General features: G+C 48.5%; 1 protein-coding gene across 10 annotated transcripts in view; it reads right to left on the bottom strand.

Moving 5' to 3' along the window:
- Positions 1-1,919: 1,919 nt before the first annotated feature.
- LOC114022600 overlaps positions 1,920-23,573 on the bottom strand; it is a 41,373-nt gene continuing 19,719 nt past the window's right edge. For 2 of the 10 annotated variants that reach the window (XM_037910132.2, XM_043524367.1), the window contains exons 6-9: positions 18,232-18,322; positions 17,963-18,109; positions 17,648-17,796; positions 1,920-2,364 (exon numbers count right to left, since the gene is read on the bottom strand). In XM_037910132.2, coding sequence (XP_037766060.1) covers positions 2,338-2,364; positions 17,648-17,796; positions 17,963-18,109; positions 18,232-18,322 — 414 coding nt within the window. In that variant the 3' untranslated portion in view covers positions 1,920-2,337. Of the gene's footprint in view, positions 2,365-7,704; positions 8,364-16,576; positions 17,797-17,962; positions 18,110-18,231; positions 18,323-23,573 lie in introns of those variants that run through there. The other 8 variants (XM_043524364.1, XM_043524365.1, XM_043524368.1 and 5 more) reach the window with 7 other exon arrangements.

Here is a 23,573-nt window from a genome sequence, read left to right as displayed (position 1 = left end):
CACCTCTACCTCCCTTTAGTTAGACTATTTTAATCCATAAATAGCCACTCTGTCAGCTGCTGATGACTGGGAATTTAAAATGGGATTTCTTAGTCAGCTGCTCAGAGTCTAGTTAACTGAAAAGGCAGTATGCAGTGGTAACTCATACCAGGGGAAGTTGGGAGCATCTCTTGCTGCTTTGACAAGAAATGGGATATTGACATCAAGTGCCTGTCTGCCCCTCTGGGCATCAGGGACTCAGCCTTTAGAATATCTCCCCTTGAGCAAAGAATTTCTTATCTCACTAGTGGGGTACTGGCAATGGAAGACAGCTGCTAGCAGAGAGTAATAGAGTTTTGCAAAACTGCCACAAAACTGTCAGCCCAAGCACAAAAATCTGATTTATTGTGATGACAGCAATGATTTAAAAAAATAAAGGTATTTAACTTGTCTCCAACCCCTTGTAACTTTAGCGCCCTCATGGCCAAGATGGAGTCTGCTCTGCAGGCAGCTCTGGCCAAGAGACGGCGCGCGCAGGAATGCAGCAGGAAAAATTCCTTCCACCCCAGGGACACCTGTTCCAACCCCCCCAGAGTGAACACACACACCCACAGGAAAAGTACAATGGATATAACAAAGGGAGATATTTATTTACAGAGGGATGAGAGGAAAAAAAACAACAAGGGGAAAATGTAGGGGGAGAAGTAGAACAGGGTTGCATCCAAACCAAGGCCCCACAACCCAGTGGTAGCACAGTCTGAAAGGGCAGACGCTGAGCAATGTGTCTGAACACAGAGTTCAGGAGTCCTGAGCAAAGTTCCAGTCCAGTGCTGAGTCTTGGGTGCTCCTGGTCGTCTTTGGCGCCAGTCAACTTTCCCCAACAAACCCCTCCGGTGCCCTCTTCTGCTGCTCTCTGCAAAGCCATACAGGGCGACAACCTCCTCACTTAACTAACTAGCAGCCTCCCTCCTTATTCCCAATGTAGAGTCACAAGCCCCAGTACTCACAGCCCCATGCATCTCTGGGCAGCTGTGATAATGGGTCCAGCTCCGGCCTGTCCTTCTTGGGCAATTCCTCCCTGGCACAGTGCTCCTCCTGGCTCCTGTCCTGGGGTGTCCCCGATCGGCCGCCCTGTCCTTCCCAGGCTTCAGGCAGGTTCTCTCTCCTTCACTTTGTCCAGGGCCTCCCTGCTGCAGCCCTTCTCTCCCTGGGCTCCACAGCCACACCCTCAAGTTTCCCTCCTTTCTCTCACTGCTCCCCCGCCCCAATAGGGAAAAGATTTAAAAGGGCCATGCTCTCTAAACCCCAAGGGGTTACACCCTTAAAAAAATTACTTGCCCAGGGCAAGTTGAATTTTACAAGTCTACAACAGCATCTTTCATATTCTTAGGAGTTAGGAACAATACCAAAATAATATGAATTATCACCCCACATTAGGGCAAATATATATATATATATATATATAAACACTGTCCATCATTCAGCATTATGCCTGCAACAGGCAAGGGTGGGTGTCAGAAGAGCATCTATACATATTGGACCAGATCCTCAGCTGGTTTAAATGGATGCAGATGCATTAAAATCTAAGGAGTTTTGCAGATTTGTACTAGCTGAGGATCTGGCCCATTATTTCTTAAAATAAAAAAAATCCTAGTTACTTATATGCTTAGTACAGTCAAAAATAAGGTGGATTTACCAGGTTCATATACACACAAGTGGGAAATATCTATAGCCCATACACACTACATGGAGCTTAGGGTTGAACTGTTGGATCATGTTGAAATACAGCATAAGCCTCTGTGTGTGTGTGTGTGTGTGTGTGTGTGTGTGTGTATGTGTATTACATACATACACATCCCCACCCACCGACCCACCATATATATTTCAACAAGACTCAATATATCAACCAAGAGCTCAATGTAGTGCTGACTCTGAAATTCTTGGGTGGCCTTGCTCCATTACCTGAACCCTGTGCTGGCTAGATAGATGCTGGGAATGTCCTGGCCCCTTTCCCATTAGCTCTTTAGTTTCAGACTCTGCATCAGGTGCTTTGTGATGGTGATAGGCTTCTGCCTTTGCTGTTTTCTGCTCATGGTGGGTTTCCCTTTTTCTAGCATCTACCTCAAACAAGATGCTGGTTAGCCTCTCCAGGGATTTCTCCATCTCTTCTTCGGTGTATTCCAGATGTTTGCCAGCATCACTGGAATAATAGGTGGTTGGCACTGGGGTGCTTCGTGTTTCTGTAACTTTCTTTGCGGCCTCCAAATCTGGGTCATGCTTCCTTAAAATAAGCACCAAGACAAGCAAGAACAGGCACAAGTAGACAACCCACACTTCTTCCATCTCGACACTTAGACACTAGGAAGATAGGTGCCTTAGATAGACCTGAGAGAGAGAGAGAGAGAGAGAGAGATCTGCCAACCAACACAAAGGTTCAATTCACAAGCCTCACTGTTTTCACTGTCAAGGGGGAAAAGGTCTACTACTATGAAGAGGACCAGTAATTAAACCACACTCTAATTTACTTAGAAAAATGTTCAAAAAAAAAATTAAGCAAACTTAGCTTAAAAAGCATTCTTCAGATGAAAATACCAAAGAAAGAAAATAGCATAAGCAGTAAACAGCCAATAAAACAGATATTTTCTTCAAGAGAGGAAAATAAAATGATTTCTTCTACCTTTTGAAGAAAACAGCTTCAGTGGAAAGTTACAAGCTTATGCCTGCCAGCTCTTTATAGTCCCAAAACACCAATATTTCTTTTTTTACTGGCTTGAAACTTTTAGTTGCAGTCTCTTGGGGGGTGGGGGGGGGCGGAGAGGGGGGGAGAGAATATCTTCAGGGGAAGAGAGTACCAAAGAATCCTAGGTCAGGAACTTCACAGCTAGAGTTTCTATGTGAAATTAGTTAGCTCCAAGTCCAATTCCTCCTTGGAGCCTGAATATTAAGTCTTTTCTTTTATTATGTTTAAATCGAGTATTGATTATTTCCTTGGCTGCTGTTTTAATTAAATATCAAGGTTTTCTTTTGTTTGATTTAAAAAAAAATTGTAATTCAGGATTCATTTTTAGTTGAAGATATAAAATATTTTCTCCCCCAATGATTGTTAAATGCAGTTTTCCCCACCCTCTTTAACACTATTAAAAAAAAAGATTAAATGACCAAGGTGAATGATAAACAAACTGTTACTTTAGATAAAGGTTCAGTGGGAGTGACTTCAGGTGGCTTCTCTCTCTGCTGGCCTTGGGGAGAGGCAGTCAAGCAGATGATGGAAGTGGTTGCTGGGACTCCACAGATAACTCCAGCTGCACCTTTGCAGGGAGCCCAAGATCTCCCGTTGGCTGTTCTTCTATGTCTAGGCACTCGAATGCTCTGCTGTCACACCTGATTACTTCATGCACAACATGGGCAGCCCAGGGACCAATCAGTTCACTCCTTCAACCAATCCCAGGGGGAAGGAGGAGGCGGTTGGCCAATCAGCTCTTAGCATTGGGTATCACAGCCAAAATGGAAACTGATAAAAGGAGCTGTCAGTACTGGGCCAATCAGTGAGTAGGGAAAGTTTGACTGGTGGTGCTGCTCTTTCCAGGGCCTGACTGGAATGGGATTGTGTTTCAGAGCCCTTGCTGTGGGATATTATTACAGATGAGGGTGCCAAGCCAAAAAGGGACAGAGACTGTGCCCAGGTGTTGGCTGCCTCCGCCATATAACACTCCTCAGCTCAATGACCAGCAAAAACAACTCAAATTTCTTTGTTTCCAACCCACTCCCTGCTTCTTTGTGAAATAACCCTGAGCTGGAAGAGAATTTTGGCCTTCTCCCATCCATTACTCACTCTGCACGATGACAGAGGCTCACCCCAGGGCACCAGCAACCTCAGTTCTGCCATTTCCAACCTTTTGACTCCAACCTTAATATTCTTTTAACATAATTGTTTTGGATGTAATTTACTAGTATAAAAAAAACCCTGAAAAAACAAATGCCATCACATGAAACTCTTACAAGCTTACAAGGAGTGGAAGGTTGGACATATGACCAGGGAAGAGTATAAAAATATTGCTCGGGCATGTAGGAAAGATATCAGGAGGGCCAAATCGCACCTGGAGCTGCAGCTAGCAAGAGATGTCAAGAGTAACAAGAAGGGTTTCTTCAGGTATGTTGGCAACAAGAAGAAAGCCAAGGAAAGTGTGGGCCCCTTACTGAATGAGGGAGGCAACCTAGTGACAGAGGATGTGGAAAAAGCTAATGTACTCAATGCTTTTTTTGCCTCTGTTTTCACTAACAAGGTCAGCTCCCAGACTGCTGTGCTGGGCATCACAAAATGGGGAAGAGATGGCCAGCCCTCTGTAGAGATAGAGGTGGTTAGGGACTATTTAGAAAAGCTGGACGTGCACAAGTCCATGGGGCCGGACGAATTGCATCCGAGAGTGCTGAGGGAATTGGCGGCTGTGATTGCAGAGCCCTTGGCCATTATCTTTGAAAACTCATGGCGAACGGGGGAAGTCCCGGATGACTGGAAAAAGGCTAATGTAGTGCCCATCTTTAAAAAAGGGAAGAAGGAGGATCCTGGGAACTACAGGCCAGTCAGCCTCACCTCAGTCCCTGGAAAAATCATGGAGCAGGTCCTCAAAGAATCAATCCTGAAGCACTTAGAGGAGAGGAAAGGGATCAGGAACAGTCAGCATGGATTCACCAAGGGAAGGTCATGCCTGACTAATCTAATCGCCTTTTATGATGAGATTACTGGTTCTGTGGATGAAGGGAAAGCAGTGGATGTATTGTTTCTTGACTTTAGCAAAGCTTTTGACACGGTCTCCCACAGCATTCTTGTCAGCAAGTTAAGGAAGTATGGGCTGGATGAATGCACTATAAGGTGGGTAGAAAGCTGGCTAGATTGTCGGGCTCAACGGGTAGTGATCAATGGCTCCATGTCTAGTTGGCAGCCGGTGTCAAGTGGAGTGCCCCAGGGGTCGGTCCTGGGGCCCGTTTTGTTCAATATCTTCATAAATGATCTGGAGGATGGTGTGGATTGCACTCTCAGCAAATTTGCGGATGATACTAAACTGGGAGGAGTGGTAGATACGCTGGAGGGGAGGGATAGGATACAGAAGGACCTAGACAAATTGGAGGATTGGGCCAAAAGAAATCTGATGAGGTTCAATAAGGATAAGTGCAGGGTCCTGCACTTAGGATGGAAGAATCCAATGCACCGCTACAGACTAGGGACCGAATGGCTAGGCAGCAGTTCTGCAGAAAAGGACCTAGGGGTGACAGTGGACGAGAAGCTGGATATGAGTCAGCAGTGTGCCCTTGTTGCCAAGAAGGCCAATGGCATTTTGGGATGTATAAGTAGGGGCATAGCGAGCAGATCGAGGGACGTGATCGTTCCCCTCTATTCGACACTGGTGAGGCCTCATCTGGAGTACTGTGTCCAGTTTTGGGCCCCACACTACAAGAAGGATGTGGATAAATTGGAAAGAGTCCAGCGAAGGGCAACAAAAATGATTAGGGGTCTAGAGCACATGACTTATGAGGAGAGGCTGAGGGAGCTGGGATTGTTTAGTCTGCAGAAGAGAAGAATGAGGGGGGATTTGATAGCTGCTTTCAACTACCTGAAAGGGGGTTCCAAAGAGGATGGCTCTAGATTGTTCTCAATGGTAGCAGATGACAGAACGAGGAGTAATGGTCTCAAGTTGCAATGGGGGAGGTTTAGATTGGATATTAGGAAAAACTTTTTCACTAAGAGGGTGGTGAAACACTGGAATGCGTTACCTAGGGAGGTGGTAGAATCTCCTTCCTTAGAGGTTTTTAAGGTCAGGCTTGACAAAGCCCTGGCTGGGATGATTTAACTGGGACTTGGTCCTGCTTTGAGCAGGGGGTTGGACTAGATGACCTTCTGGGGTCCCTTCCAACCCTGATATTCTATGATTCTATGATTCTATGAAACTATATTGATTCCCCCTCCAAACCCAATCCCCCGGGTTGACTCTTTATATCTTCAGCACAGATCTCTACCACCTGAATTAATGGAGTGAATGGTAGCTGTAGTAGGCTGTTACCGTATGTAGACCAGTCACTAGACCAGGGGTTTCAAACACGTGGCCTGTGGGCCACATGCAGCCTGCGGGGTTATTTTCTGCGGCCCACCAGCTCCCCACGGCACCCCCGCTTCCCCAGCTTTTACCTAGAGTGGCTCCAGCCCGGCGTGCACTGGAGGCAGGGCAGGCTCCCTGCCTGCCTGCCTGCCCTGCCCCTGCGCTGCTCCAGGAAGCGGCCGGTACCTGGGGGGGTACAGGAGTCTGTGTGTTGCCCTGGCCACTCCTCCAGGTACCTCCCCCAAAGCTCCCATTGGCCGGGAACGGGAAACCGCGGCCAATGGGAGCTTCAGGGGAGGTAACTGGAGGCGCGGCCAGAGCAACACACAGACCCCTGTGCCCCCCCAGGTTCTGGCCGCTTCCCGGAGTGGCACGGGGGCAGGGCAGGGGAGGGCAGGGCAGGGCGGGGCAGGGAGCCTGCCCTGCGCCCAGTGCGTGCCGGGCCGGACCCGCCCCCTGAACCGCTCCTGCAGCCGACCCCCTGCCCTAAGCCCCCTGCCACACCCCTCCTGCACCCCAACCCCCTGCCCTGAGCCCCCTGCCGCACCCCGCACCCCTCCTGCACCCACTGGGGGCAGGGAGGGGGCAGAGTTAGGGTGGGGATTTCAGGGAAGGGGTTGGAATGGGGGCAGGGAAGGGGTGGGAAGAGGTGGGGCAGGGGCGGGGCCTCACGGAAGGGGTGGAGTGGGGGCAGGGCCAGGGCAGCGGGGGGGGGGGGTGGTCAGTGGTGCGGCCCTCGGGCCAATGTACTAGTCCTCATGTGGCCCTTGTGGTCATTTGAGTTTGAGACCCCTGCACTAGACACACACTTTGCCAATGGATTTCACAGTTATTTGCTGACAACAGAGGAATGTAGAGACTGAGGACTTCTGGATTCAGCTCCAAGTTCTGGAGGAGAGTGCACTCTAATGGTTATAGACCCTTCAGTTTATGTGTCCCTGGCCAGTCTCTACCCACCTCCAGCTCCTTTCCCCCCTCTACCCACAACCTCCTCATTCCCAGATGCCATTCCTCACCCCTCTGTATTCCAATAAAGTATCCTCCTCCTCCTCACTGCCAGGGCGCCTGCAAGGGTGGACCCTGAGAGCCCAGGAGAGACAGACAATCTCCCTGCTCAGTTCTGGCCTCCAGCACCTCAGTAGCCTCTTGGCAACCAGGAGGAGCAATTGCAAGGGAAGTGCTGCTCAGCCCCTGCAGCCCTAGGATGGAACATGCTCAATCGCCCTGTGGGGATGGAGCATACTTAGTGCAAACAGAAAAAGATGAGGAGTCATGGCACCTTAGAGACTAACAAATTTATTTGGGCATAAGCTTTCATGGGCTAGAACCCACTTCATCAGATACATGGAGTGGAAAAGACAGGAGCAGATATAAATACATGAAAAGATGGGAGTTGCCTTACCAAGTGTGAGGTCAGTCTAACGAGACAATTCAATTAACAGTAGGATACCAAGGGAGGAAAAATAACTTTTGTAGTGGTAATGAGAGTGGCCCATTTCAAACAGTTGACAAGAAGGTTGAGTAACAGTAGGGGGAAATTAGGTTTAGGTTTTGTAATGACCCAACCACTCCCAGTCTTTATTCAGGCCTAACGTGATGGTGTCCAATCTGCAAATTAATTCCAGTTCTGCGGTTTCACGTTGGAGTCTGTTTTTGAAGTTTTTGTTGTTGAAGAATTGACACTTTTAGGTCTGTTATTGATGGTTTCTAACCTTTCCATAAAGCTGTTGTTCTTTGAGATGTGTTGGTCATGTCCATTCCAATATAGGTGTGTGCGTGCCGCATGCACCATTGCCGGAAGTTTTTCCCCTATTGGTATCTGTTGGATCGACTCTGGTGCCTCCTGGAGTGGCACCTTCATGGCGCAGTATATAGGCACCTGCCGACCCGCCGCCTCCTCAGTTTCTTCTTGCCAGCAACTCCAACAAAGGTGCAGATGGGTTGGTTGTGGAATGGACATGAGCAACACATCTCGAAGAACAACAGTTAGGAAAGGTTAGTAACCGTCTTTTTTCCTTTGAGTGCTTACTCATGTCCATTCCAATGTAGTTGATTCCCAAGCAATCAGTTAGGAGATAGGATCAGAGTTTCGCTGCGACACAGACCGGAAGACTGCTGTGCCAAAAGCTGCATAATTTCTGGACTGTTGAGTCATGGCATAGCGTGAGGTGAATCGGTGTATGGAAGACCAGGTTGCAACCCGGCAGATAACCAGGATTGGGATTTGAGCCACGAATGCTGCTGAAGAGGCTTGAGATCTTGTGGAGTGTGGAGGACATCAAAAATCCAATCCTGGCCTTAAAAAAAGTAAATTTTATTAAAGGCTGTCAAGTGTGGAGGTGACACTTTAGCTAGGTCATAGCACATGCGGATGCAGATGTGATCCAAGAGGAGATTCTCTGTACTGAGACAGGGTTCCCCTTCATCCTGTCTGCGATAGCGATGAAAAGCTGGAGTTGTCTTTCAGAATGGCTTGGTCCTTTCTATGTAAAAGGCCAATGCACCTCTAACGTCCAGAAAGTGTAGCAGTTTCTGCTCTTGCCTATTAGCATGAGGCTTGGGATAGAAGACCGGAAGAAAAATGTCCTGGCTACTGTGAAAATGTGAGACCACTTTCAGGAGAAAGGATGGATGTGGTCAAAGTCAGACCTTAAACATATACAGTGGGTTCAGAGGGGAGGGCCTGGATTTCTGAGACTCTTCTGGCCTAAGTAATGGCTACTAGGAAGTCTTCCTGGATAAGTAGAGCAAGGGGCATGTTGCCACTGGCTCGAACGGTGGTCCCATCAGTCTTGACACTACCCGGTTGAGGTCCCAAGGAGGCAAACATTGGTGCACCTGTAGATACAAACACTCTAATCCCTTCAAGAATCGGGCGCAGATCGGATTTGAAAATACCGACTGGCCATTTGCCACTGGGTGGAATGCTGAGATTGCAGCAAAGTGAATCCTGATGGATGATACCGCAAGACCTTCCTTTTTCAAGTAGTGCAAGTAGTCCAGGACAACGGGCAGTGGGGCCTCCAAAGGTAGGATCTTTCTCCACAGTGACCACAGCGTAAACCGCTTCCACTTAGCCAAATAGGCCATTCTAATTGACAGCTTTCTGCTATCCATAAGAAAAGCACGCACCAATGCCGAGAAACTCCGTTCTGCCTCATTCAGCCATGGAGCTTCCGGGCTGTCAAGTGTAGGGACTTGAGATTGGGGTGGAGCATATGTCCGTGCTCCTGGGAGTTCAAGTCTGGCAGCACCAGAAGGCTGACTGGCGTGTCTATTGAGTGGACCAGCAAGGTTGTGAAACAATGCAGGCGCAGCCATGCTGGTGCTATAAGGATTATGTGCACCTCGTCCCTCCTTACCTTAAGCAAGACCCTGTGGAAGGGGGGAGGGGGGGGAAAGGTGTAGAGAAACTTCCCTCCCCAGGGAAGGAGAAAGGCACCTGAGAGTGAGCTCGGGCTGTTTCCTAGGTACAGGCAAAACTGGGGACATTTCCTATTGAACCTGGTCGCAAACAGCTCCACCTAGGGAGAACCCCATTTCTGGAAAACTGCATTCAAGATGTCTGGTTGGATGGACCACTCGTGATGATTGGTGACGAATCTGCTCAGGTGGTCCGCCACCCCGTTCTGAGCACCTGGTAGATAGGAGGCTTCCAGGTGAATGGGGTGAGCTATGCAGTATCCCCATAGAACCAGCACTTCCTGGCACAGGGGAGAGGAGCGAGCCCCCCTTTGTTTGTTTATATAAAACATCATGGTCGATTATCTGAGGACTGACACGCATTTGCCATGTAGGTTGTGACAGAACACCTGACAGGCTAGGCTCACCACTTAGCTCCCAGACATTGATTTGTAGGGCTAATTCCTCTGGTGTCCTGAGGAGTGAGCTCCCCATCCCATGTCCAAGGCATCAGTTACCAGCATCATTGAAGGGACGGGCACTGTGAAGGGGACTCTGGCACACACTGTGTCCTGGTCCAGCCACCACTGAAGAGTGAGCGTTACTGCTGGGGGAAGAGTGACCACCTTGTCCGGCAGGTGACAGCCTGTTATATATATCAATGCCAGCCATGCTTGAAGAGGCCACAGTCTGAGCTGCACATGTTGCACCGCGTAGGTATAGGAGGCCATATATCCCAGGAACCTCAAGCATCTTCGTGCCATGGTGATGGGAAAAGGACCTCGGGTCGTTTATGATCTCTTTGAAGGCCCGGAAGTGGTTCTTTGGCAAGGAGGCTCTGGCCTGGTTCGAGTCGAGAACTGCTTCTATGAACTCCTTTGTATAGGAGAGAAAGTCGACTTGTGTTTGTTTATCAGGAGCCCCAGGTTCCTGAAAGTGGATTGTATGAGGTTCACGTGCCCTTCCACCACGTCTCTGCATTGTCCTCAGGCACGCCCTCATAAGGACTGCTTAGACCCCGCAGGTTGTTTTGCAGGTGCAGACATGGATGTTGAAGGGGCGTGAGGTGTATGTCTCCTCCTAAAGCCCTTGTTTCTCTGCTGACTGAAGTCCTGCCTCTGCTGTTGAGGCTGGTGGAATCGGCCCATAATGTTTACGAACTGGGGCCAGCATGTGAAGTCCTAACGACTTCAGAGTGGCCCTGGAATCCTTCAGACTATTTAGGCGGGTGTCTGTCTAGTCTGAAAAGAGGGAAGTTCCCTCAAACAGCAGGTCCTAAATTGTTTCCTGGACCTCATGGGGGAGTCCAGAGGATTGGAGCCAAGAGCTCCACCTCATCATGACGGCTGTGGCCATGGCCCAAAAGCCGCCTGGAGGGATGCCTTGGATACAGCCTTACCGTCCTCCATCGAAGCTGCAAACTCTGATCTGGACTCTGTTGATGAGAGTTCCTTGAACTTTAACATGGCAGACCATGAATTAAAATGGTAAGCAACTTAGGCGGGCCTCCTCAGTTGGAGGCTCTGCATAGAGCAGACTTTTCTCCCCAACAGGTCCAGTTTCCTGGCCTCCTTTGCCTTAGGTGAGGGTCCTTGTTGTCCCTCTCTCCCCCACTCATTGGCAGCAGCCACAACTAGGGAACCCGATGGGGGATGGGTATAAAGGTACTAATAGAATCATAGAATATCAGGGTTGGAAGGGACCTCAGGAGGTCATCTAGTCCAACCCCCGGCTCAAAGCAGGGCCAAGCCCCAATTTTTGCCCCAGATCCCTAAACAGCCCCCTCAAGGATTTAACTCACAACCCTGGGTTTCGCAGGCCAATGCCCAAACCACTGAGCTTTCCCTTACTTCCGTTCCACCTGCAAAGCCTTGATGGGCTAGAGAATGACCTCGTTTAAAGGTAGGGCCACTCTGGCTGGACCTGAGTGTGCCAGTATGTCTACAAGCAGAAGAGATAGAGGAGTCAGCCCTGGCACATTCAGGATTTGAGCCACCCGACACAAGAGCTCCTGATGGGCCTTGTAATCATCTTGTGTGGGTGCTATGGACTGCCTCATCAGGGGAAGATGATGAGGAGGCTTGTACTGTCATCTGGGCCTTCATGTCTTTCGTTGCTGGTCACTCCCCCGCAGGGGTATCCTGGGTCTCATCCACTTCTGCGCTCCGAACTGAACCCTTCTCCAAAGGGGAAGGTGGAGGTGCCCTTGCCTTCCAGGGTGCCGAGTGGGACCGACCCATGTGGAAGGCTCGGTAGGATCGTGCTGCCCACGGAGTCCACATTGGCCACTGTAGTGGCCTCTGCCACTGCACAGGTGGCCATGTTGGCTGGGTCAACCCCTGGGTCACTGGCACAGGATGCCCAAGGTCTTGCTAGATGTCTGCTCCGTTGCAAGGTATATGACCTCGCCATCGACTTTGAGCTTGAGGACCCACTTCTGGGTGACCACGGAGGTGCCTTACCCACCCATGCCGTGTGGTGGTATCACGACTGAGGAGCGGTGCCTTGATGATGATTTGGTCCAGGAATGTGACTGGTGCTTCAATGTGGGATGGTGCCGGGGTCATGACTGGTGTCGGGATTCCAATCGGTGCTGTGATTGCGAGCAGTGCCAGGACTGTGATCAGCGAGGAGTGGAGTCTCTAGAGGATGAATGAGATACCAGGCAGTGTTTCACCATCATTGAAGGCTTGCCCAAGAGAGGTACTTGCATACATGGGACAATTCCTGCGGTATCAGGCCTACCTCCGATGGGCCTTGTCTCAGAGAAGGTGCTGGAAGGGACTGAAAGCCTTTTGCTGGCTCATATGCCTCTGGCGTAGTTGGCATGGCCAGGGCTGAGTCATCTTTCTGGCTCACTCTAGGTGGTGAGTCCATGCGCACTGGACTCGATGGGTCCCTTCCCGGGGTCAGAATCAATGGTGCAGGCTGGCCGTCGTCAGTGTGAGAGTAGCCTGGCACAGGTCTCACTTTGTCTGTCACTTTTCCCAAAGAGGATCGTCCCCAGTCCAACTTCTTTGTCCTTTTGTTCGGCACTGGCGATGAGTATTTGCTTGCAGCGCAAGAGAACAAGAGCGTTCCAGCAACCATCACAGTCAGAAAGAAGGAACTGAGGAGGCAGCAGGTTGGCAGGTGCCTATGTACCAGAATTGACCCGACAGATACCACCAGCTGGAAAAATTTCCAGGGACGGTGCACACAACACCTGCACCCCTATATTGGAATCGACATGAGCAAGCACTCAAAGAAAAACCTCAGATTTAGCTATCAAACTCTAACAAGTGTCCACTGAGTCTGAGCAAACTGAGATTTATCAAAGGTTTATAACTTGGCCAAATTTAGTCAGATATTCACAGGGATGTCAAAACACACGTTCCTGATATGAGGGCCAAGCTCCTGCCCCATTCCCAGTGAAATTTCAAGTCCCCCCTCCACAACATGGGGACACTAGAGCGTCTCAATGAAATGGATGTAAGATTTTCTTTTTTCCAGCACAAGCAAATGGCGTCTTTTCCCCAACCTCATTCTTAGAAATGGCCACTCGCTTTTAACTAAAATTTAAAAAAAATTAAATTAAAATAAAAAAAAAAATTGCAGCCTGAGGCAAACAGCTGGCATGGAAAATTTCTGCCCAAATAGCTGGAAATTTGGCAATGTTATGAGTAAGGCTAAGTTTTTGTCGGGGTATTTTTAGTAAAAGTCAAGGACAGGTCACGGGCAATAAAGAAAAATTCACAGAAGCCCGTGACCTGTCCCTGACTTTTACTAAAAATATCCATGATAAAATGGGAAGGGGCTGGGCAGCTGCGGGGCCCCCACCACCTGTGGGGGCTCAGAGCTCCAGGGTTTCCCTGTCTCCGCAGTGGCGGGGAGCTGCAGGGATCCCCCTGCCTTCCCCCCCCATGATGGGGGCCAGGGAGCTCTGGGGGTCCCTCTGCCCCGCTGGGGTGGCCAGGGAGCTCTGGGGGTCCACCTGCCCTGCCGATCCCCCTGTCCTGCTGCAGCTGGCGGGGAGCTGCAGGAATCCCCCTGCTGCCATGGTGGCCGAGGAGCTGCAGGGGTCCCCATGTCACCTGTAGCAGCTGGGAACTTCAGGGTACCTCCCCTGCCCACAGTGGCCGGGAGCTCCCTGCAGCTGAGGAGCTGACAGGACCCTGCAGCTCCCAGTCCCCGGGGCTGAAGTTACGGAGGTCTTTGGAAGTCAGATTCCCTGACTTCTGTGACCTCTGGCTCAAAATTGTAGCCTTTGTTATAAGCAACCAAAAACACATCTTATAATGGAAAGTGGCAGACAATCTTAACTGCAGGCAGTGCTATCAGCTCTGCCTATAATGAAGATCAGCCTCAACTTTTTCTAGTCTATCATTTGCCCCTTTGATCTACTGAAACAAAATAAAGTCCCCAATTCAGCAAATCACTTTAGCATGTGCTTGACAGCTATGTGAATGGGGACCACTCACATGCTGAAAGCACTTTGGTGAATCAGGGCCTTAAATTTGCACAATGCCACTTTGGGCTCCAACAGGAAACCCTCTCTCTCCAGTGGATCACAGTGCATATTCGTCAGTGGGTACTACTGAATTTTAATTCTCCACCCTCTTCAACACCCTCACTTTCCCACAACTATAAGATGCATCATTATAAGAGGAGTTAGCAGCACTCATTCAAAACAATTGCCTCAAGTAAAAATATACAGCTCGGGTTAATCCACTCTCTAGGCAGTTCAACAGCAATTAGCAGTATAAATGAATCCATTCCATTAATTAATGGCATTTCTTTCAAACAATCCAGCTTGGTGAGCAGTTGGATCATTATTGCCTGGTAAGAGTTTTGAAAAGTAAAAATTAAATTATCATAAAATAATCCATAGAATTTTCTTTTAGAAATTGCTAACACCAAATCAGAGGTGCACAAAGACTTCACAATGCAACTTTCCTCCATCTGACTGCCATATCATAAGGAGGGACCCCCGCACTCTGATTGCCATATTCGATTCCCACAGGAAAGGGGGCTGACAAGCAACCAACCCCCCGCTCCCTCGACCTTCCAGCCTTCTTGCTTCCACAACCCACTCTCTTCCTCACCTGAAAGATAATTCTTAGGGCCCAGACACTTCAGTGCTATGCTGCAGTATGTGACTGCCCATCCTCAGACTAAATTTCACTGGAACAATGCTTTAGGAGTTGGAGCACCTCAATTTTGCACAATTCACTTGTAGAGGCAGCCTACACACCAGGAAGCAACACAGGCAGTATGAGCTGAAAGTTCCCCAGTAAGGAAATGGGTGGGGTGTTACAGCAGAAGGCTGGTTAGATCATTATAAGAAAACCAGAACAAACGCCTACTTTCAGTGTAACTCGGCCAGCACTATAAAACCAGGCTATCTAGTCAGCCTGTGCTACAAGACTTTCATTAACACTCAGCCAAGTACAAAAGCAACTCCTTTGTGAGATGTCCATGATCCCTACCACGCCAAGCCAACTGCACAAGCAAGCCTAGAGATGTGGCCACAAAAGGCCCAGCAATGCAAGGCTACAAAGAATCATATATAAATGCAAAGGGTGGAAGGTATCGAAGAGATGCTCATAATTTACAGGGATAGTCACATAATCTAGGCCCCATATTTTTACAAAAGGTGACAAGGAAAGTCCCCCAGATTCCAAATAGATAACAAAAATTTAAATTAAAAGCCTCTGTGTCTTTGCTATGAAACAACATTTTTGTGGAATCCACAGCATCTGGTTTGTGCGGTTTCAACCAAAAACAGTCAAGAGATACATTAACAACTGATAATGGTCCAGAGATGCTTCAAGCATGATAAAGCAACAAGGGTGGAGTGAAAAACTGCTGTAAGCTCGCTTCTTATACAGCAATTATTTATTAACTAACTTTCAACAAGTCTTTGAAATAGGCAAGCAGTATACCTATTTTACAGTTGGAATGACTTGCTCAGGGACACAGTGCGTCTGTGGAAGAGCCATCAACTGAACACAGCCTACTCCCATTCTTGTGATCAGTCAACTTTCCAACTTACAAAGGTAAGGTATCATTGCCTGGGACTGTAATGTACCCCTTTACTGAACAGCTGCATTCTAGATCCTCCCATGCTGAAGCACAAGGAAATGAATATGGGAATATGGCTTTATAGACCAGCTTTATACAGGTCCAAAGCACAGACCTGTAAAAGCCCACAGAATAGCTCTCCCAAGTTTTGGAAGAAGTTTTCATGTCCCCTGCCATCTTTGGAGATAGCAGGATTTTATGGTAAACTGCTATATTAATTCCAGCTTCTTTGGAAGCAAGACAAAAAAGACAAAATTTGCCTAATGGAGACCACAAAACTAGTGAGGATAAAAGACTGCCATAATTCTACAGCAATGGAAAAAAATTATTGCAGTGTCTTTGTAAACTGCATCAAATGCTAGAACTTTGGGAGTGACGCAGCTTTTTCATGTTTAATACAAAAACTTTTTATACCCACAAGGAGTTTCAATCCTACTTTGTTGCTCTGTTCCATACAGCCAGCATGAGAGCTGCACTTCGCATACAACAGAAGAATTGCCTTCAAAGTGCTAAGCTATCACTCTTCTCTTCATCTTTACTTATCCCTTTTCTGACCATATATCTTCTCCTTATCAAATTTGTTTCCAAGCTCTAGATGTTCCTCAGGAGTGCAGCCATAAATATATATATATTTTAAAGATTTTTAAAAATATATGCACACTCCAGGAGGCAATTTATTATACCTGAGTCAAGGAATGAAATAAGTTCCTTGTTATGTTCAGCAACAGTTTTTTGAAGTCCTCTCCAGGAAATATTCTTGCTCTCAGTACATTCAAGAATCTGCTTGTACAGCCGTTTGTTCTGACGATTTACTGGTCCACAAAAAGGGAGGAAAAGAAGATTCAAGCGGAGCTCTTCAGGGACAAGTGATGTCAGGTCTCCATATAAAACATGGCCTGTTCCTTCAGATTTTCAAACTCCCTCACTAGGGAGGATGCTCTGCATGCACACAGCATACACATAGGCACATTAACTGAAGTATCATCAAGACTTTGGAAACAGACTCATTTAATTGTCCAAAAAATAAAAATATTCACTGATTGGATATTGATCATATAAATATTTTTATTTCAGTAAGTCCTCTGCTGGGCTCTCCCACTTTATTTCACCTCCACCCAAGGCTTGGCATGGAGCTGACTCACCCTTCTGGTGAAAGAAAGCTAGGTATGGTCAGTCATTACTGTTCATTAGTTGGCTGCTCAAGAGCAAAGCTTCTTTTTCCAAGATTGACTGTGCTTCCTTCACAGAGCTCCCACCAACTGGCCCAGAGAGCAAGGGACTGCGGCTCAAACTAAAATCCTTTCTTGTCTGGTGGTAGCTGGTGCTGTCCCTATACCACTTTGTTGGTTTAAGTTAATCTGTAGACCTTCATCATAGAATTCTCCTCTCAGACTACACTCTGAATGGCCAGTAGCCTATGATTCACACACACTCTCTCTCTCTCTCCCTGAGTGATGCTGAATCTTTGCACATTGCAAAGGATGGGGATACCAATACTGACCAGGACCTGTGAAACTTGAAAGCCACAGGATCCATTCATGCCTAACAGAAAATAAATATCAGTACTTCTTCCTGATGCCTTCTTCATTTACCGGTAGAAACTTGGATCCTCTTGTTAACAGTGCTACTGCCTGTATGTGTCTCCTTCTTCCCATCATAACTGGTTTGTGCTATTTAAAAAAGGGGGGGGGGGAGGGAATCTCCCCTTTACAAAAAGATTATCCCATGGAATTGCCATGAAGATAAAAGAAACGCAAAGTCCAACTCATTCCATACTGATCATTTGCAAAGGCACCTCCTAAAGGTGTGTATGAGGAAAGGAGCCAGCCCACAGACTGAGTCTGTGGAGTTGTATGCATTATAGGTAGAGCTGTTACATACACTTGATCTAAGGCACTTAGTCTCTTTTCACTATGAACCTATGCATGCTTCCCACAACATGATCCTTTTTCCCTGCTCAGCATCCTTCCACCCCCTAAGATTATACAGGTTTTGGCCACATTTTCAGCCATGAAACAAAAACAATAAATGTTCAAGGGACTTTCCTAAAAAAAGTTAAAGCGGAATTCCTCTTGGGAAGTTGGGAACATGAACAAGTTTGTGCCAGACACCTGTGGTGACTCAGGATGGCTGGGAGGATGAAAAGGGGATCCTGCAGAACTTGGGCTTTTCCTGGACGCCTCTGAACGCTTCCTGAAGACCTGGCTGCTCTTTCTGCGGGCATTCTCCCTCACCTCCACGACCTGAGCAGACTTTGCAGCTTACAGAGTGGAAGAGAAAGACAGAAAGAAAAACCATTAAGCTTCTCATGCACCAGAATTCCATTCTCTAGGGCTACATGGACAATGGAGGGATTAGTATTCCTGCTCCCTTTTTTCAGGCATGGTTTCCCATCCTGGACCCTTATGTAGGTCTGCCTCTCATACCTGCCTGCATGATCTTCAGCTGTTTCTGTCTCTCCTCCTCCATCTTCTTCTTGTAATCTCCAAACATGGCTCGCATGACCTGACACTTTTTTGCCAGCACAGCCTTGTCACTGCGGAGTGTCTTGATGGCATGGAGAGCTTCTTCAGCTGAATCATTGGAAAGGAGAGACATGCGCACACAGAATATAAATCTCTCCCTTTGCTCTTTCCCTGCACCCACTGCTTCTGCCTCCCTTCCCTTCCAATAAGACACTCTCTGGCTTACTCACCCTGTTTTGGAGTGGATTTTTGTGTCTTCAGGCCAAGTTCCAGCTGTTCCACACACCAGTCCACTTCCTTCCACAGCTGTTTAACTGACTGCTACATAAAACAGAACACAGAGAGGGGAGGAAACGAAATTGCCCCAAAACTAAAACTGCACCTGTTAGTCAGCAAGGAAAATCAAGGATCTACAGATTTAGGAGTTGAATGTTCATGTTTTCACACCCTCACAGCTGGCTTCACTTCATATTCCTGAAGCCACTTTATGTCCAGCACCTTCCACCTGATGATCTCAAGCCTTTGCACAAACAGTACTGAAGCCTCCCAACACCTGTATGTGGAAGGTGTGCTTGCCTATGTTTGTTCAGCACTATGGGAGCCTTTGGTCTGACAGAAGTTATACAAACATAAAATAAGTCATTTTCCAGTGGGGAAAACTAAGGAAGAGAGAGGTGAAGTGACCTTCCCAAAGTTGCACAGTGAGTGAGTTACAAACCCAGAAGAGAATCTAGTGTCCTGTCTCCTATTCCCCTGCCCTCCCAGGGATGTGCAAGTGTTAGCTAGTTAATGTCTGTGAAAACGGAAGGAGCTATCCAAGCACTAAGGCCTGGTCTACACTACAAGTTTAGGTCGAATTTAGCAGCGTTAAATCGATTTAACCCTGCACCCGTCACACACATCGAAGCCCTTTTTTTCGACTTAAAGGGCTCTTAAAATCTATTTCTTTACTCCACCCCCGATGAGGGGATTAGCGCTGAAATCGGCCTGGCCGGGTCAAATTTGGGGTACTGTGGATGCAATTCGACGGTATTGGCCTCTGGGAGCTATCCCAGAGTGCTCAGTTGTGACCGCTCTGGACAGCGCTCTCAACTCAGATGCACTGGCCAGGTATACAGGAAAAGGCCTGCGAACTTTTGAATTTCATTTCCTGTTTGGCCAGCGAGGCGAGCTCACCTGCATAGGTCACCATGCAGAGCTCATCATCACAGGAGACCATGCAGTCCCAGAATCGCCGAAGAGCTCCAGCATGGACCGAAAGGGAGGTACGGGATCTGATTGCTGTACAGGGAGATGAATCCGTGCTGGCAGAACTCCGTTCGAAAAGAAGAAATGCCAAAATATTTGAAAAAATCTCCAATGGCATGAAGGACAGAGGCTATAACAGGGACCTGCAGCAGTGCCACGTGAAAATTAAGGAGCTCAGGCAAGCCTACCAAAAAAACAGAGAGGCAAACGGCTGCTCCGGTTCAGAGCCCCAGACATGCCGCTTCTATGATGAGCTGCATGCCATTCTAGGGGGTGCAGCCACCACTACCCCAACCCTGTGCTTTGACTCCATCCCAAGGAGTGGGAGGCAATCTGGAAGCAGGTTTTGGGGGTGAGGAAGATGATGATGATGAGGAGGAGGAGGCTGTAGATAGCTCACAGCAAGGAAGCGGAGAAACTGGTTTCCCCAACAGCCAGGATCTGTTTATCACCCTGGACCCAGTACCCCCTGAAACCCACCCAAGGCGGGCTCCCGGACCCTGAAGATGGAGAAGGGACCTCTAGTGAGTACACCTTTGTAAATATTATACATGGTTTAAAAGCAAGCGTGTTTAATGATTAATTTGCCCTGGCATTCACGGCCAGTACAGCTACTGGAAAAGTCTGTTAAGGTGTCTGGGGATGGAGCGGAAATCCTCCAGGGTCATCTCCATAAAGCTTTCCTGGATGTACTCCCAAAGCCTTTGCAAAAGGTTTCTGGGGAGGGTAGCCTTATTCCGTCCTCCATGGTAGGACACTTTACCACACCAGGCCAGTAGCACGTAGTCGGGAATCATTGCAGAACAAAGCATGGCAGCATATGGCCCTGGTGTTTGCTGGCCTTCAAACAACATCCGTTCTTTATCTCTCTGTGTTACCCTCAGGAGAGTGATATCATTCATGGTCACCTGGTTGAAACAGGGTGGTTTTAGTAAGGGGACATTCAGAGGTGCCCATTCCTGCTGGGCTGTTTGCCTGTGGCTGCACAGAAATCTTCCCCGCTGTTAGCCATGCGGTGGGGGGAGGGAGTGAAGCCATCATCCCACAGAATTGGGTGTGTGTGTGGGGGGGGGGGGAAGGGGGGGTTTAGTTGGGTTTCTGCTGCACGTGAACTTGAAAACCACAGCCCCTCCTTTTAAATTGCCAACCCATTTTTAATGGGCAACCCAAAGGCTACTTCGTATGGGAAATGAGGGCGCTGGTGTTTGAAACCATTCCCATGTTATGAAGGTTAAAGAAGCCAAAAGACTGTGGCTTACTATGGTTGCCTGCAAGCCGAATTCTGCTGCCCAGCCCTGTGTGAGTGATCTCTCACACCAAACCAGCATACCCTCAATAAGAGGCAAAATGCGACCTTGTAATGAAAGCACATGTGCTATGTAATGTTAACAGCAAGGTTTACCGTGAAAGAGTGTTCTATAAAATGTGTCTTTTTAACTACCACTCTCCCCATTTTTTTCCCCCTCCACCAGCTGCATATGTTTCTCCTTCCCAGAGGCTAGTGAAGATTAGAAGGCAAAAAAAACAAAAAACAAAAAACCACTCGTGATTAAATGTTCTCTGACCGCATGCTGTCCTCCCACACTGACAGAGCACAGCAAAATACATGGAGGCAGACAATCCCAGAGTGCAGGAAAACACAATATGACCGCGAGGAGAGGTGGTGGGCTGAAGATGGTAGGTGGCGTCAGCTTGCTGAAAGAAGGCAGGAGTCAATGCTCAGGCTGCTGGAGGATCAAACTCATGCTCCAGTGTATGGTTGAGCTGCAGGAAAGGCAGCAGGAGCACAGACTGCCACTACAGCCCCTGTGTAACCAACCGCCCTCCTCCCCAAGTTCCACAGCCTCCTCACACAGACGCCTAAGAACGCGGGGGGGGGGGCTCCAGCCACTCCACCCCAGAGGATTGCCCAAGCAACAGAAGGCTGGCATTCAATAAAAGCTTTAAAGTGCTATGTGGCCTTGTCCTTCACTCCTCCACCACCCCACCCGGTGCTTCCCTCCTCCACCCCCCCCCCCCCCCGGGCTACCTTGGCAGTTATCCCCCTATTTGTGTGATGAATAAATAAAGAATGCATGAATGTGAAGCAACAATGACTTTATTGCATCTGCAAGCGGTGATCGAAGGGGGGAGGAGAGGGTGCTTAGCTTACAGGAAAGTAGAGTGAATCCGGGGGGGGGGGGGGGGGTTCCATCAAGGAGAAAAAAAGAGAACTTTCACACCGTAGCCTGGCCATTCCTGAAACTGGTTTTCAAAGCTTCTCTGATGTGCACTGCGCCCTCCTGTACTCTTCTAACCGCCCTGGTGTCTGGCTGCGCGTAACCAGCAGCCAGGCGATTTGCCTCAACCTCCCATACCGCCATAAACGTCTCCCCCTTATTCTTACAGATATTGTGGCGCACACAGCAAGCAGTAATAACAATGGGAATATTGGTTTCGCTGAAGTCTAACCGAGTCAGTAAACTGTGCCAGGGTGCTTTTAAATGTCCAAATGCACATTCTACCACCATTCTGCACTTGCTCAGCATATAGTTGAACAGATCCTGACTACTGTCCAAGGTGCCTGTGTACGGCTTCATGAGCCATGGCATTAAGGGGTAGGCTGGGTCCCCAAGGATAACTATAGGCATTTCAACATCCCCAACGGTTATTTTCTGGTCTGGAAAGTAAGTCCCTTGCTGCAGCTGTTCAAACAGACCAGAGTTCCTGAAGATGCGAGCGTCATGTACCTTTTCTGGCCATCCCACACTGATGTTGGTGAAACGTCCCTTGTGATCCACCAGTGCTTGCAGCACCATTGAAAAGTACCCCTTTCGGTTTATGTACTTGCTGCTCCGGTGCCAAGATAGGGATATGGGTTCCGTCTATGGCCCCACCACAGTTAGGGAATCCCATTGCAGCAAAGCCATCCACTATGACCTGCACATTTCCCAGACTCACTACCCTTGATAGCAGCAGCTCAGTGATAGCGTTGGCTACTTGCACCACAGCAGCCCCCACAGTAGATTTGCCCACTCCAAATTGATTCCCGACTGACCGGTAGCTGTCTGGCGTTGCAAGCTTCCACAGGGCTATCGCGACTTGCTTGTGAACTGTGAGGGCTGCTCTCATCTTGGTATTCTTGCGCTTCAGGGCAGGGGTAAGCAAGTCACAAAGTTCCATGAAAGTGGCCTTATGCACGCGAAAGTTTCGCAGCCACTGGGAATCGTCCCAGACCTGCAACACTATGCGGTCCTACCTATCTGTGCTTGTTTCCCGGGCCCAGAATTGGCGTTCCACGCCATGAACCTGCCCAATTGTCACTATGATGTGCACATTGCAGGGGCCCGTACTTTGTGAAAAGTCTATGTCCATGTCCTCATCACTCTCATCACCGCGCTGCAGTCGCCTCCTCCTCGCCTGGTTTCGCTTTTCTTGCAGGTTATGGTTCTGCATATCCTGCTGGATAACGCATGCGGTGTTTATAGTGCTCATAAATGCCGCAGTGATCTGAGCGGGCTCCATGTTCCCAGTGCTATGGCGTATGCACTGAAAAAAGGCGCAAAATGATTGTCTGCCGTTGCTCTGACAGACGGAGGGGCGACTGACAACATGGCTTACAGGGTTGGCTTACAGGGAATTAAAATCAACAAAGGGAGTGGCTTTGCATCAAGGAGAAACAGAATGGCCCCCTCAAGGATAGAACTCAAAACCCTGGGTTTAGCAGGCTGTTGATTTCACGGAGGGAGGGAGGAAGAGAGGAGAAAATGAATACAAAACAAATCTGGTCTATTTCTTGTTTTGATCCATTTCATCTATCTTTATAGATCTTGCTGGCAGCAGACGGTGCAGTACGACTGCTGGCCATCATCATCTCCTGGGTGCTCATTAGAAGACGGTGCAGTAGGACTGCCGGCAGGACTGAATCTCCATGAGACGAAACTTAAAAGGGAAATGACCTGGCTGAGTCACTCCCATGTTTGCCCAGGTGCCCCGACCAACCTCACCGAGGTCGGCTAAAAGAGCACCCTGGAGTACAGTGACGATGGCTACCAGTCATACTGCACTGCCTGCTGCCAAAAGGCAATGAGCTGCTGCTGTGTAGCAGTGCAGTACCGTGTCTGCCAGCACCCAGGAGACATACAGTGACGGTGAGCTGAGTGGGTTCCATGCTTGCCGTGGTATGGCGTCTGCATGGGTAACCCAGGAAAAAAGGCGCAAAATGATTGTCTGCCCTTGCTTTCATGGAAGGAGGGAGGAAAGGGGGGCCTTGACAATATGTACCCAGAACCACCTGCGACAATGTTTTTGCCCCATCAGGCATTGGGATTTCTACCCAGAATTC

Source organism: Chelonia mydas, chromosome 10 (genome assembly GCF_015237465.2).
Source record: "Chelonia mydas isolate rCheMyd1 chromosome 10, rCheMyd1.pri.v2, whole genome shotgun sequence".
NCBI lineage: Eukaryota > Metazoa > Chordata > Testudines > Cheloniidae > Chelonia > Chelonia mydas.
Note: the sequence above shows the minus strand (reverse complement) of the source record. Positions and strands in the feature narration are given on the sequence as shown.